Raw genomic sequence first — 13,480 nt, forward strand, 5'->3', positions numbered from 1 at the left:
TTTTGTTAGTGCAGTGATGATCTTTTTAGTGCATAGTGAGTATGATTACAACTATACCAAATTTGTATAGTTTTTTTATGTTTTACTACTTAAAAATCCTTTAAAGAAAAAAGTCAAAATTTTCTTTGCATCACCATATTCTGACACTCAACTTTTTTTTTATATTTCTGTCTAAGGGGCTGTATGAGGGCAGTTTTTTTTTTTTTAGAACAAGCTGCTGTGTTTATATGCACCACTTCAGGATACATTACACTTTTTAATCACTTTTTACATAATATTTTATTTTTATTTTTTGCGGGGAGTAGGTGAACAAAATATAGCAAATTGTAGATTTTTTTTTCTGTTAGAGCATACACCATGCAGGAAAAACATTTTTATATTTTGACAGGGTCGACATTTTCAGACATAGCAATACCTATTATGTTTATTTTTTATATTGTTTATTTTATATATAAAATGGAAAAGGGAATTATTTAAATTTTTTAGATTTTGGCATCTGAGAGTTTAAATGGCCAAGATCTGAATTATCTCCAATTCCAGTCACTGTTGGCAGGTGTCTGCTGTATTATACAGCCGTCACACTGTACATGGAGCAAGCTGAGCCAATGAGCCCATTCCATATATTCATTTAATGCAAATGACGTACATGCAGGACTCTTCAGATGCCGCAGTCACAATTAGCCACATCATATGAAGGGTTAAATGTCTAGGGTCTCTACCTAATTCCATTCAGTTTTCCTAAAAAAGTCAACAGTGTAAAATGTCCAAATGAAATAGATAGGCCCATTGCTAACACTGAAAAATTTGCCTGGTAAGGAAGGTGGTAAACGCTCTGGTAATGAAGTCGTTAAAGACGCAGATTCTGCTGTACATGTACAGAGGATGTAGGAAAGGTGTTAATTTATTAGATGCAAGTCTGTGGAAGAGATATATTTATTGTAAATGTTGTAGCTATTTTTTAAACATCGCTGCTGGAGGCCATTTTGGAGAGACAATTCCTGCTGCCTGTGCCTGAAATAACCGATAGCAAAGCTCCCTACAGCAAGGAGGTTTGTTATTGGTTTATATAGGTGCGCACTGGAGCGAAACAGGTCCTGAAACAGGGGAAGCCGGCGGGAGCTGGAAGGAGGAGAGGCCGGCTCCAGGGGTGGCTGTTGTAAGGAGAGCAGGGCACGCTGCCCAAGGACCTTGGGAAACATGACAGGGCTGCTGGAGAGGTAAAGAGCCGTGGACTCCTATGACTGGTCCCCGGTTACCCTGCTTTCTCCTCCTCCTGTCACCCTACTAGTGACCCTGCTCCCCCCTCCTCCTGTCACCCCACTAGTGACCCTGCTCCTCCCTCCTCCTGTCACCCCACTAGTGACCCTGCTCCCCCTCCTCCTGTCACCCCACTAGTGACCCTGCTCCCCCTTCCTCCTGTCACCCCACTAGTGACCCTGCTCCTCCTGTCACCCCATTAGTGACCCTGCTCCTCCTCCTCCTGTCATCCCACTAGTGACCCTGCTCCCCTTCCTCCTGTCATCCCACTAGTGACCCTGCTCCTCCCTCCTCCTGTCACCCCACTAGTGACCCTGCTCCTCTCTCCTCCTGTCACCCCACTAGTGACCCTGCTCCCCCTCCTCCTGTCATCCCACTAGTGACCCTGCTCCTCCCTCCTCCTGTCATCCCACTAGTGACCCTGCTCCTCCCTCCTCCTGTCACCCCACTAGTGACCATGCCCCCCTCCTCTTCCTGTGCCCCACATGGAAGAAGCTGAACAGACTCCACCAACTATGATGGGATCCGTTTAGTTTTTACCGGACACAAAAGTGCTGCATACAAGGCTTTTTTGTCTGGTCTTTTGACAGAACCTGAAACAGAGGCTCCAAATGCAGCCTTCAATGCAGATCTGAAGGCCTACGTATTATGTATTTTAGTAATGCTAACACGTGCCCCTCACAGTGTTTGCATTTCTTTCTGGCAAAGCTACCTGGTTCTGGCCTGCAAAATTTATACCATGTCTAGTGCGGCCCTAAGACGAAAAATGGTTGGGCACCACTGGTCTATATAAACTATGCAGCAGAATGTGTGCACTTTATGGCAGCTAAAATTATTGGAAGTTTACTGAGAGTAAGTAAGTGGATAGCAAGATGGAGGGGGCTCCCCCTCTTACCTTTTGTCTCAACAAGACATGGTGACAGGCTGCCAATAGGTTTCTATGGCAGCCAGGAGGTCTTAAAAAAGCCCCATGTCTTCTATCTTAGTACAACTATTAGGCCCTGCAGGGTCTAATAGGATGCCTGTCACCGTTATGCTGACAGGCATAGTACATTGCAATAGAAAGGTATTGCAGTATATTATAGAAATCATCAACATGGTCCACAAATTGCTTTGTTATGTAAAAAAAAAAAAAAAAGTATAATAGTACTGCTGTGTCTGCAATTACCAGAACTGTTGCTTAACCAGCACAGTGAATGTTGTTGCTTTTTGTTTATCCTACCTCCCTGAACTGAATAAAAAGTGATTCAAGTTTCAAATTAAACCCAGAATAGTACCAATGAAAATGTCAACTAATACCACAAAAAAGGCCTCACACAGCTTCATGAAAAATAAAAATGTTATTGCTCTCAGAATATGGAGACACAAACACAAATGATTGTTTTAAAGAGTTTTTATTGTGCTTATTTATTGTAATGTATTATTTGTTATAAAACATATTCTTTAAAAAACTACATGAATTTGGTATTACTGTAGTAGTGCTGACCCACAGAATGTTTATACCACACTGTGAATGCTTTATGAACAAAACCCAATAAACTAAATAAATAAAAAACTGTGGAATTTCTGCTTTTTATGTATGCCCAGCCACAAAAAAAAAAAAAAAAACACTTTGCCAATAGAAAAATAAAAAAGTTATGTTTCTTGGAAGGTGGGGATGAAAAAAAATTACTGCATCCTGAACGCCAAAATATGTTGTGTCCAATTTTACTAATAATAAGATGACTATGCTCATATGTTCTATTCTATGCAGCAAAGCTGACAAGGGAGCTGCAGAACAAAAACTGCAAACCTATTGGGGGAGATACATCAAGACTGGAGGTTCTAACTCCAGTCTTGATTTAGGGCTCATGCACACGACAGTATTTTGCGTTCAGTATACTGGACGTTTTTTTAGCTCAGTATACGGAACATATACTGAACCATTCATTTCAATGGTTCAGCAAAAAATACTGAAGTGTCTCAGTGTGCATTCCGTTTCAGTATTTCAGTATTTCCGTGCCGTGAAAAGATAGAACATGTCCTATTCTTGTCCGCAAATCACGGTGCTTGGCTCCATTCAAGTCAATGGGTCCGCAAAAAAAACGGAACACATACGGAAATGCACCCGTATGTCCTCCGTATCCGTTCCGTTTTTGCTGAACCATCTATTGAAAATGTTATGCTCAGCCCAATTTTTTCTATGTAATTACTGTATACTGTATATGGCATACGGAAAAACGGAACGGAAAAACGGAAAGGAAACGGAAACACAACGGAAACAAAAAACGGAACAACGGATCCGTAAAAAACGGACCGCAAAACACTGAAAAAGCAATACTGTCGTGTGCATGAGGCCTTAGTGTGTGGTTGTGTGAGATGTGGCAAAATAAAATTGAGGTACACACCTCTTAAGCATTTTGGTGCATCATGGCAGCCCTCTGCAGCAGAATCTGAAATCTACACCAGCTAGTGCACTTGCACTAGAAAAATGGTGTAAGTAATAATAAATGTATCTCTTCGCATACAATTATAATTCAAATGGTGCCGTACAAGACATCAATTACAGATAACTGGCATAAGGCTGCCCTGAAGATAACATGTGATACATAAACCTTTAGGCCTCGTTCACAGTTCCGTGTCAGTGTAACATCCGTGAAAAAAAGTGTACATGTTTCATCCATGAAAATGTCCCTGAAGGATCAGTGATTGGTCTGTGTGTCCATTTTTTACCATCCGTGTGTCATCCATAATTCACTGACGTTGCTCAACTGAAAATTAATTTCCAAAGAATCTCCTAGTCATCAGTGAAAAACGGACACAACACGGACACAACATGGATATGTGTCAGTGATTTTCACGGACCCATAGACTTCAATGGGCGTGCTTGGTCCGCATAACAGATCAAAGTAGTGCATGTCCCTGTGATTTTTTTTGGTCATTTGGTCAGTAAAAAATGACTGAAATGTGAACAGACACATTTACCCTGGGTTCACACCTGAGCGTTTTACAGCGCGTTCCTACGCGCTGTAAAACGCACAACAGGCAAGAACCAATGATTCCCTATGGGAATGGTTCTCACCTGGGCGTTTTACAGCGCGTACGATCGCGCTGTAAAACGCCCGACGCTCAAACAAGTGCTTGAGCTTTTTTTTGAGCGTTTGTCGCGCGTTCCCGCACATAGAAATTCGGGAACGCGCGACAATGTGTGAACGGCAATCTCTGTATGCGCGATTGTAAACGCCCGTACAATCGCTCATACAGAGCGCTCGTTTCCGAACGCTCAGGTCTGAACCCAGCCTTAAATCAATAGATGCATGTGCTGTCCGCAGAAAATGCAGACAGCACACGTCAGTGAAAAACTGAAATGTGAACGAGGCCTTAGGATGCAAATACATGTTACATGTCAGGCAACCAATCAGTGTTATATGGGACTCTCACTATGTAATTTAGCTGACAGATCATATGGAAAAATAGACTTACCAATAGAAAACTGCAACACGGATGCTGTAGTCGTATTAAGGCTAGTTGTTATCTAAAACAAAAAGACATTTAAATGTAATGGTTTTCTTTTATCATCATATCTAAAATCCATCACTTGGCTATGACTGGGATACATTTTTATTCACTGGAAGTAAACAGTTATCTTGAAAACCATGAAGAATTGCAAGTACTTAAAAAAAAAAAAGGCATTACTTTCGAATACACAAACAATAATCTTCATTTGCTGAATGAGAATATTACTTTAAAGGGGTTGTCCGAGTTACAGAAAATACTGAGATGTGGGGGCATGTAACAAAATTCTGTGACGTTCTTCTCATGAATATTTAGCAGTGTCAGCTAAGACTTCCTTTCCCCCCCCCCCCTGCACTGTCTTGGTTGTCTATGCTGACACATATGGCTCTTCTCTTGCTGCAGCTCTTCCCAGTAGTTACTGACCTCACACAGACATTCTTTCTTCTGGCTGCTCTTCTGGCCATTTACTTCTTGCTGCTTCTTCTATTTATACAGGCAAAGTTTCACCTGTACCACTATAGTAAATCACCCACCTTGTTAGAGTTAATTGTTATTGGAATTCTCCTTCTGCTTATTCGGTTATGAATGCTAATGCTAAGCCTTTCTACCTCCAATAATGTCCAGGGGGAGTGACTTCGAATTGACAACCTCCACCCTCTTTCGGACATCAGTGCTGATGTTTCTATGATATTAAAAAATGAACATCGGCATTGCCGAGTGCAAAAACACCCGTACTATTAAAATAAAAAAATATTTATTCCATGTGGCAAATGGCGAAACAGAAAAAAAAAAAATGGCTGATTCACCCTTTTTTGGTTGGATTGGTTTGGTTGGTTGATTAAAAAGTCATACACACCTAAATCATATCAATGAAAAGTACAGATTGCCCAGCAAAAAAATGAGCCCTCACACAGCTCCGTACACATAAAACATGTTATGGGGGTTAGAATATGGTGATGCAAAAAAAAAAAAAAAATATATATATATATATATATATATATTTTTTTTTTTTTTTTCAAAGTTTTTACATTTTTTGCAGTACTAAAACACAGGAAAAACTATGCATATGTGGTAATGTTATTTTTATTTTTTATAATTCCACCCCTTTTGGAATTTTTTTTACCGCTTCCCTCTACATTGTATGCAACTGTAAATAGTGTCATTTGAAAGTAAAACTTGTCCCACAAAACAAAAACCTCATACGCCTACGTGAATGGAAAAATAAAAAAGTTATGGCATTGGGAAGGCTGGAAGTAAAAAGTGAAAATGAAAAAAATGGAAAATTGTCAGGTCATTAAAGGGTCAAAGACAGATTGTGATGCCTTATAAAATATTAAATTAATATTCCCCATATGATCAAATGGCAATGTGGGGCTCTGGGCAATCAATTGCTGGGCATATAAAGCTACAAAATTTTACAAAAAGATTTAGAAAAAAGTTATGTGAAGTGTTTAATGTCAGCCTAGATTACTGAGCTGCCCACAAAATCAGGAATTTGAGGCTGATAATCCTCATGTGGTGGGGAGGCAATCTCAGCTGTTGTTCTGGGGCACTTTTTTGAACGTTCCTCTTCACTGGATGATGAGGAAGAAGTGGAGTAGAAGAATGTCTTCTCCCTTGCTGGCCATATTAGTATCAGTGGCAATAATGGCGTATGCCTCATCAGCTGAATACATCCTTTGGGGTAAAAGGGCAATTTTTATTGGGATATGTAATGTGTATGATTCAACATGTGTAAAATGTGTATTAATTTATTTATTCACAAGGGAGTATATGTAATGATTTTTACATGTGATGGGGCTGCAATACATTTCAGATAAAAGTTAGGAGAAAGAAAAAAAGTTCAGATAAAAATGTACATGTACTATGTGGGTACGGAACTCCCTGTCAGCCCCCGTCCGACATGTACAGTGAAGATCCAGAAGGGGTTAGGCAATGCAAATTTTTGGTCACTCTTCCATAAAGCCCCACTCTGGAATGGTCCTATGGACAGACAGTTCCATCTCTAATTGGTGCTCCAGTGCTCTTGGTTTGTGAGTTGAGGTGGTTAATTTGTCAACTTTGCCATATTTTCATTTTGTTATACAGAATTTAATGGTGCTCTGTGGAATGTTCAAAGCTTGCATATTGTAACTAAACCCTGAGCTATACCTGTTTGGAGAACCCCATAGCCTTCGTGTTGCTTGATTAGTAGTGCGGCAGACTTGGGGGCTTTTCAAAACAGGTGTATGTGACACTTTGCACACTGGGGAATATTTTTCAAGTAACTTAACGTGAGTTATTTTGGGGTTTCATAGCAAAGGGATGAATACATAAGAACCCACAACTTTTCAGTTTACATTTATTTATTCATTAACCCCTTAAGGGCCCGTGTTTTTTTCTTCGTATTTTTGTTTATTCCTTCCTGCCTTCCAAGAACCACAATTTTTTAAATTTTTGGTTCACATAATCATTTGAGGACTCATTTTTGTGGACCAAGTTGCATTTTCACTGGCTGCCTGTCAAGCCGTGCCACAGGCATGGACATTTAGCGTCTCCCACTCTCATACCACCTCCTCATCACATTCCCTCTCTGTTGGGGTCCCGCAAGGCTCTGTCTTAAGACATCTGCTCTTCTCTATCTACACTTTTGGCCTTGGACAGCTCCTAGAGTCCCAAGACATTCAGTATCACTTTTATGATGACGACACACAAATCTACCTCTCTGGTCCAGACATCACCACCTTACTATCCAGAATCCCACAATGTCTATCTTCAATATCCTCCTCCTCCTCTCACTTTCTAAAACTTACCATGGATAAAACAGAATTCATTATCTTTCCCCCATCTTGCTTAACCCCCTCAACAGACCTATCTATCACGATCAATGGCTGCCTTGGAGTGACCTTGGATTCTGACCTCTCCTTCTGACAGCACATCCAAGCCCTTTCCACCACCTGCCGCATCCAACTCAAAAACATCTCCCGCATCCGCGCGTTCCTTCATCTCCTGCCTAGACTACTGCAACATCCTCCTCTGTGGCCTTCTATCTAGCACTCTCGCACCCCTCCAATCTATCCTCAACTCTGCTGCTCGACTAATCCACCTCTCACCCTGTTACTCCTCTGCCTCTCCCAATCCCTTCACTCGCTCCCCATTGCCCAGCGAATTCAGTTCAAAATACTAACAAATACATACAAGGCTGTCCACAACCTGTGCCCCCCTATATCTCTGGCTTCTTTCCAGATACATCCCCACACGCAATCTCTAATCCTCACAAGACCTCCTTCTCTCCTTTCCTCTTCCCACAATAGCCTCCAAGATTTCTTCTGTGCATCCCCCACACTTTGGAACTCGCTACCCCCAACATAACAGACTCTCACCTACAGTGCAATCCTTCAAAAGAAACCTAAAAACCCACCTCTTCAGACAAGCCTACAACCAGTGACCCTGCTGCCTCTATACCATCATGACTAACTTTACCCTCTCCTACTATGTCCTTCTCCCATACCATGTAGATTGCAAGCCCTCATGGGCAGGGCCCTCTCTCCTTCTGTACCAGTTTGTAACTCGTTTTGTTCATGCCAAGTGCAATTGTCTGTATTATGTATGTATATACGTATACCCTTTTTTCGTATGTACAGCGCTATAGCATGAATGGCGCTTTAATAATAAATAATAATAACTTACTGTGACAGGCCTGGGAGCCTTCACAACGACACAGTATGTCATGGAAACAGATCGGGGCCCCACGATTTTGCTGCGGGAACTCCGATCGGGGGAGAGGGCCCCTTCTGTCCACAGGCATCTGAAGGGTTAAGTGACTAGGACAGGAGTCATCTCCAGTCTTGGTTACGGACAGTGGGTGTCTGCTGTATTACACAGCCAGCACCTGTGGTGGCCGGTGCAAGCTTAGGGCTCATGCACACGACCGTATGTATTTTGCAGTCCGCAAAAAAATGGATATGGATGACGTCCTTGTACATTCTGTATTTTGTGGAACAGAACAGATGGCCCCTAATAGAACAGTCCTATCCTTCTCCGTAAAGCCAGCAATAATAGGACATGTTTTTTTTTTTGCGGAACAGAAATACGGACATAGAGAAACGGAATGCACATGGAGTAACTTCTTTTTTTTTTTGTGGACCCATTGAAGTGAATGGTTCCTCATACGGTCTGCAAAAAAAACGCAATGGACACAGAAAGAAAATACGTTCGTGTGCATGAGCCATAAGCTTGTGAGCCCACTCCATACAATCCCTGCACACAAATTTCATACATGTACAGTATTTTGCATTAACAGGTTAAAAAAAGTATTGTTTTCATTCTACTGTAACAATTTGGACTTTTTTGCCAGGTCCATTAAATAAAATCAAAATTTTTATTCCAGGTTTACTGCAACAAAACAGTAAAAAAAACACCAAGGACTGAATACTTTTGCAAGGCATTGTATTTTATATTTAAGTATGTCTCACAGGGCATATACAATGTGGAAAATCCTAAACATTTTATAGTAGCTGCAAAGTGGCTGAACTAATCTTATCCACATGCTGCATAAAAATCTATGAAAATTGACATGGTACTACAGACTTTGAAGGCTACTTTCACACTAGCGTTCGGGTTTCCGCTCGTGAGCTCCGTTTGAAGGAGCTCACGAGCGGACCCGAACGCAGCCGTCCAGCCCTGATGCAGTCTGAATGGAGGCGGATCCGCTCAGACTGCATCAGTCTGGCGGCGTTCAGCCTCCGCTCCGCTCGCCTCCGCACGGACAGGCGGACAGCTGAACGCTGCTTGCAGCGTTCGGGTGTCCGCCTGGCCGTGCGGAGGCGTGCGGATCCGTCCAGACTTTCAATGTAAGTCAATGGGGACGGATCCGTTTGAAGATGCCACAATGTGGCTCAATCTTCAAGCGGATCCGTCCCCCATTGACTTTACATTGAAAGTCTGGACGGATCCGTACTAGGCTATTTTCACACTTAGCTGTTCTATGCTAAAAATAATGCAGACGGATCCGTTCTGAACGGAGCCTCCGTCTGCATTATTATGAGCGGATCCGTTCAGAACGGATCCGCCCGAACGCTAGTGTGAAAGTAGCCTAACACGGATTACATCCTCTGTAATGCACAGGGTAATGGCAAATCCACATACAGTATAAACCATTTTTTCACTGAAATTGCATCCTTTGTGAGTGTACAAAAACATGAATTTCTGACTGTTAAAATGGTAATTACATTGCCAGATTGTCATCTGATTATCATTGTCATTTAACACACAATGGCAAAATTGAGCCATTTATGGGCTGACCCTTTGTTCTCGTACCAAGATATGCTTAAAAAAACACTACTTGTATTTCCAACATAAAATTGAAATGCAGATGAAGCTCTGAGGAAAACATAATAAAGGAAAACAATTTTAATAATTTGACACCTAGGTTGGAATATTAACTTACGATCTCTCTTGGACCATATGGATCACAAAATGTGACAGCATTTCCATGCATGATTATGCCACACAGCTCTCCAACTTCACAGTTTTTGCATGGTGTCCTGCATAATAAAAGAAAAAGACAAGCATAATTAAATTTTCACCTTGGCTAACGGAAAACTCAGAACAAGGCTACATTCACATGACCGTATGTGTTTTGCGGTCCACAAATTGCGGATCTCCCCAAAAAACGGATTCCGTTTTGTATGGCATCCGTTTTTTTTGTGGATCCATTGTAACAATGCCTATCCTTGTTAGCAAAATGGCCAAGAATAGAATAGGACATGTTCTATGTTTTTTGCAGGGCTTCAGAACGGACATACGGATGCGGATAGCACACAGTGTGCTGCCCACATTTTTTGCGGACCCGTTAAAATTAATCCTATCCGCAAAAAAAAAAACTGAACAGACACGAAAACATAATACGTTCATGTGAATGTAGCCCAAAATGTATGAAATTCTCCTTTTTTATAAAGTCTCTATATACTACCCTCCCTCCCTATGTCTCTAGGGTAGATGGCATGATGACATTTTAAAGGGAACTTATAATCAGAAATTATCTATTGTTTAAATTATGTTTTTATGTTAAACATATTTTGATGATGTTTTTCATTTTCCATATCACTATCTATATTTAACCCCTTTCCAGAAGTGGAATGGGCGCCACAGTCCCTGGGTGCCTGCTGTTTCACACAGCAGACACCTGCGGCTTATGTCTGTGATCTGCGATAATGCTGATTGCAGACATTCAACCCCTTTGTTGTTGAGGTCAAATGTGACCATGGCATCTGAGAGCAGAAAAGCTGTTCATTGGTTGTAAAAGGCGGGAGCCTGCTGGAGGCTCTGATGCCTATCATAGGTATATTCCAATGTAGGCCTGCAGGTGGCAGCACTACATTGGAATATACTGAATTTTCTATTCAGTAATGCATTAAATTACGGAATAGAAATGGAAATCTGATAAGTGCATGTTGAGTTCCCCGTGGAGGCCTAAATAAATTTATAAAAAAATAAAAAATATATAAAAAGTCGAATCACCCCCTTTCTTCATAATAAACAAACAATAAAAAATAAATATTATAGGCATCACTGCATCCCAAAATGCCTAAAATATAAACATATATATCCCATATGGTGAACGCCGTAACAGAAAAAAAAAATCAAGATGGCCAATTCGCTGTTTCTCTTCACTTTACCTCCCAAAAAACTGGTAGTACACACTCCAAAATATAAAACTGAAAACTACAGATCATCATGCAAAAAAATGAGCCCTAACATATCTCTGTAGGGTAAAATATATATATATATATATATATATATATATATATATATGAACTGTGGCAAATTGTTTTCCAATTCCCCCCTTTTGGAATTTTTTCCAGCTTCCCACTACATCGTATGTCAATATTAAGAGGTGCCATTAGAAAATATGACTTGTCCCACAAAAAGCAAGGCCTCATAAAGATATGTAAATGGAAATATTAAAAAGTTATGGCTCTGGGAAGGCAGGACATAAAAAACAAAAATGCAAACACTGAAAATTGTGATGTCAGGAAGGGGTTAAAATTTTTTTTTAAAAAAATCATACACTAGGTCTAAAATATGTCAAGACTTCCTGTTCTTTGAAAGCAGCCATATGGCCCTCAAAAATAAGGGACAGGAGCTGACTCATTTACGTCTATGGAAGACTGTTCTAGACATGCTCTGTAACTTGTGCAGGGATCAGAAGGGAGTAGATAAGTTGTGACCATCACCTATTGTGAAGAGTGAATCCTGTGTTATTTACATATAGGTGTTATCTGTCACTGTATGTTATGATAATGAGATGACTGCTGAATAGTGATCTGTTTAGAAAAGGACAGTGGCCAATGTTAAAAATGTAAGAATTTTAGGATTTTTTCCCAGTTCATCTGCAAATATTTTTGGGTTTTATTTTACCCTTAATTTAAATGTGAATGAATGATTCAATTTAGTTCAGCCTTAATATTTTTGAACAAATTAACAAAAGAGTACTTCTATGTACAGAAGGGTTTATTTTGTAGTTCTTATTCACAATAGTTAACAGATAGCAAAAATCCACATTTGTTGTACCTACAGATAGACACTATACCACACTATTCCTAACTTATTAGTTTACAACATGCACACTGCACACACACACTTTTCTGGAACATTCTGAGCCCATCCCAGTCTGGACACTAAGGCCCCTTTCACACGAGCGAGTTTTCCGCACGGGTGCAATGCGTGACGTAAATGCATTGCACCCGCACTGAATCCGGACCCATTCATTTCAATGAGGCTGTGCACACGAGCAGTGAATTTCACGCATCACTTGTGCGTTGCGTGAAAATCGCAGCATGTTCTATATTCTGTGTTTTTCACGCAATGCAGGCCCCATAGAAGTGAATAGGGCTGAGTGAAAATTGCAAGCATCCGCAAGCAAATCCGGATGCGGTGCGATTTTCACGCACGGTTGCCAGGAGACGATCGGGATGGGGACCCGATCATTATTATTTTCCCTTATAACATGGTTATAAGGGAAAATAATAGCATTCTTAAAACAGAATGCATAGTACAATAGGGCTGGAGGGGTTAAAAAAATAAATAAAAACGCTTTACAATGTTTTGCACTCGCGCGGAAAAAACGCAAACATGGAACGCAATTGCAGTGAAAACTGACTTGTTTTAGTGTCAAAATCGCACCATTTTCCCTGAACGCATCCGGCCCCAATCCGCAACGCCCATGTGAAAGGGGCCTAAGACCCTTTCACATGAGTGAGTTTTCCGTGCGGGTGCAATGCGTGACGTGAACGCATTGCACCCACGCTGAATCCGAACCTATTCATTTCTATGGGGCTGATCGCGCAGGATCCAATCCACTTGATCGCGCAGCCCAGCTTCTCTTCTGTCTTCTTCTTTGCTGTGCACAAGAAAAGGACTTTTGATGATGTCACTGCGCTCATCGCATGGTCGGTCATATGATCCATCACCATGGTAAAAGATCACGTGATGGACCATGTGATGAGGGCAGTGATGTCATCAAAGGTCCTATTCCTCAAAAAAGACGACAGAAGAGAAGCCGAGCTGCGCAATCAAGTGGATTAAGGTGAGTTACATTTTTTTACAATTTTTTTTTACCCCTCCAGCCCTATTGTACTATGCATTCTGTATTAAGAATGCTATTATTTTCCCTTATAACAATGTTATAAGGGAAAATAATAAAATCTACACAACACCTAACCCAAACCCAAACTTCTGTGAGGAA

General features: G+C 40.9%; 1 protein-coding gene across 2 annotated transcripts in view; it reads right to left on the minus strand.

The window, feature by feature from the left end:
* Positions 1–13,480, minus strand: part of RELN (reelin) — a 716,958-nt gene that overhangs the window by 429,122 nt on the left and 274,356 nt on the right. For both annotated transcript variants that reach the window (XM_044280166.1, XM_044280165.1), the window contains exons 7-8: positions 10,181–10,277; positions 4,720–4,771 (exon numbers count right to left, since the gene is read on the minus strand). In XM_044280166.1, coding sequence (XP_044136101.1) covers positions 4,720–4,771; positions 10,181–10,277 — 149 coding nt within the window. The remainder of the gene's footprint in view (positions 1–4,719; positions 4,772–10,180; positions 10,278–13,480) is intronic.

This window comes from Bufo gargarizans, chromosome 2 (genome assembly GCF_014858855.1).
Source record: "Bufo gargarizans isolate SCDJY-AF-19 chromosome 2, ASM1485885v1, whole genome shotgun sequence".
NCBI lineage: Eukaryota > Metazoa > Chordata > Amphibia > Anura > Bufonidae > Bufo > Bufo gargarizans.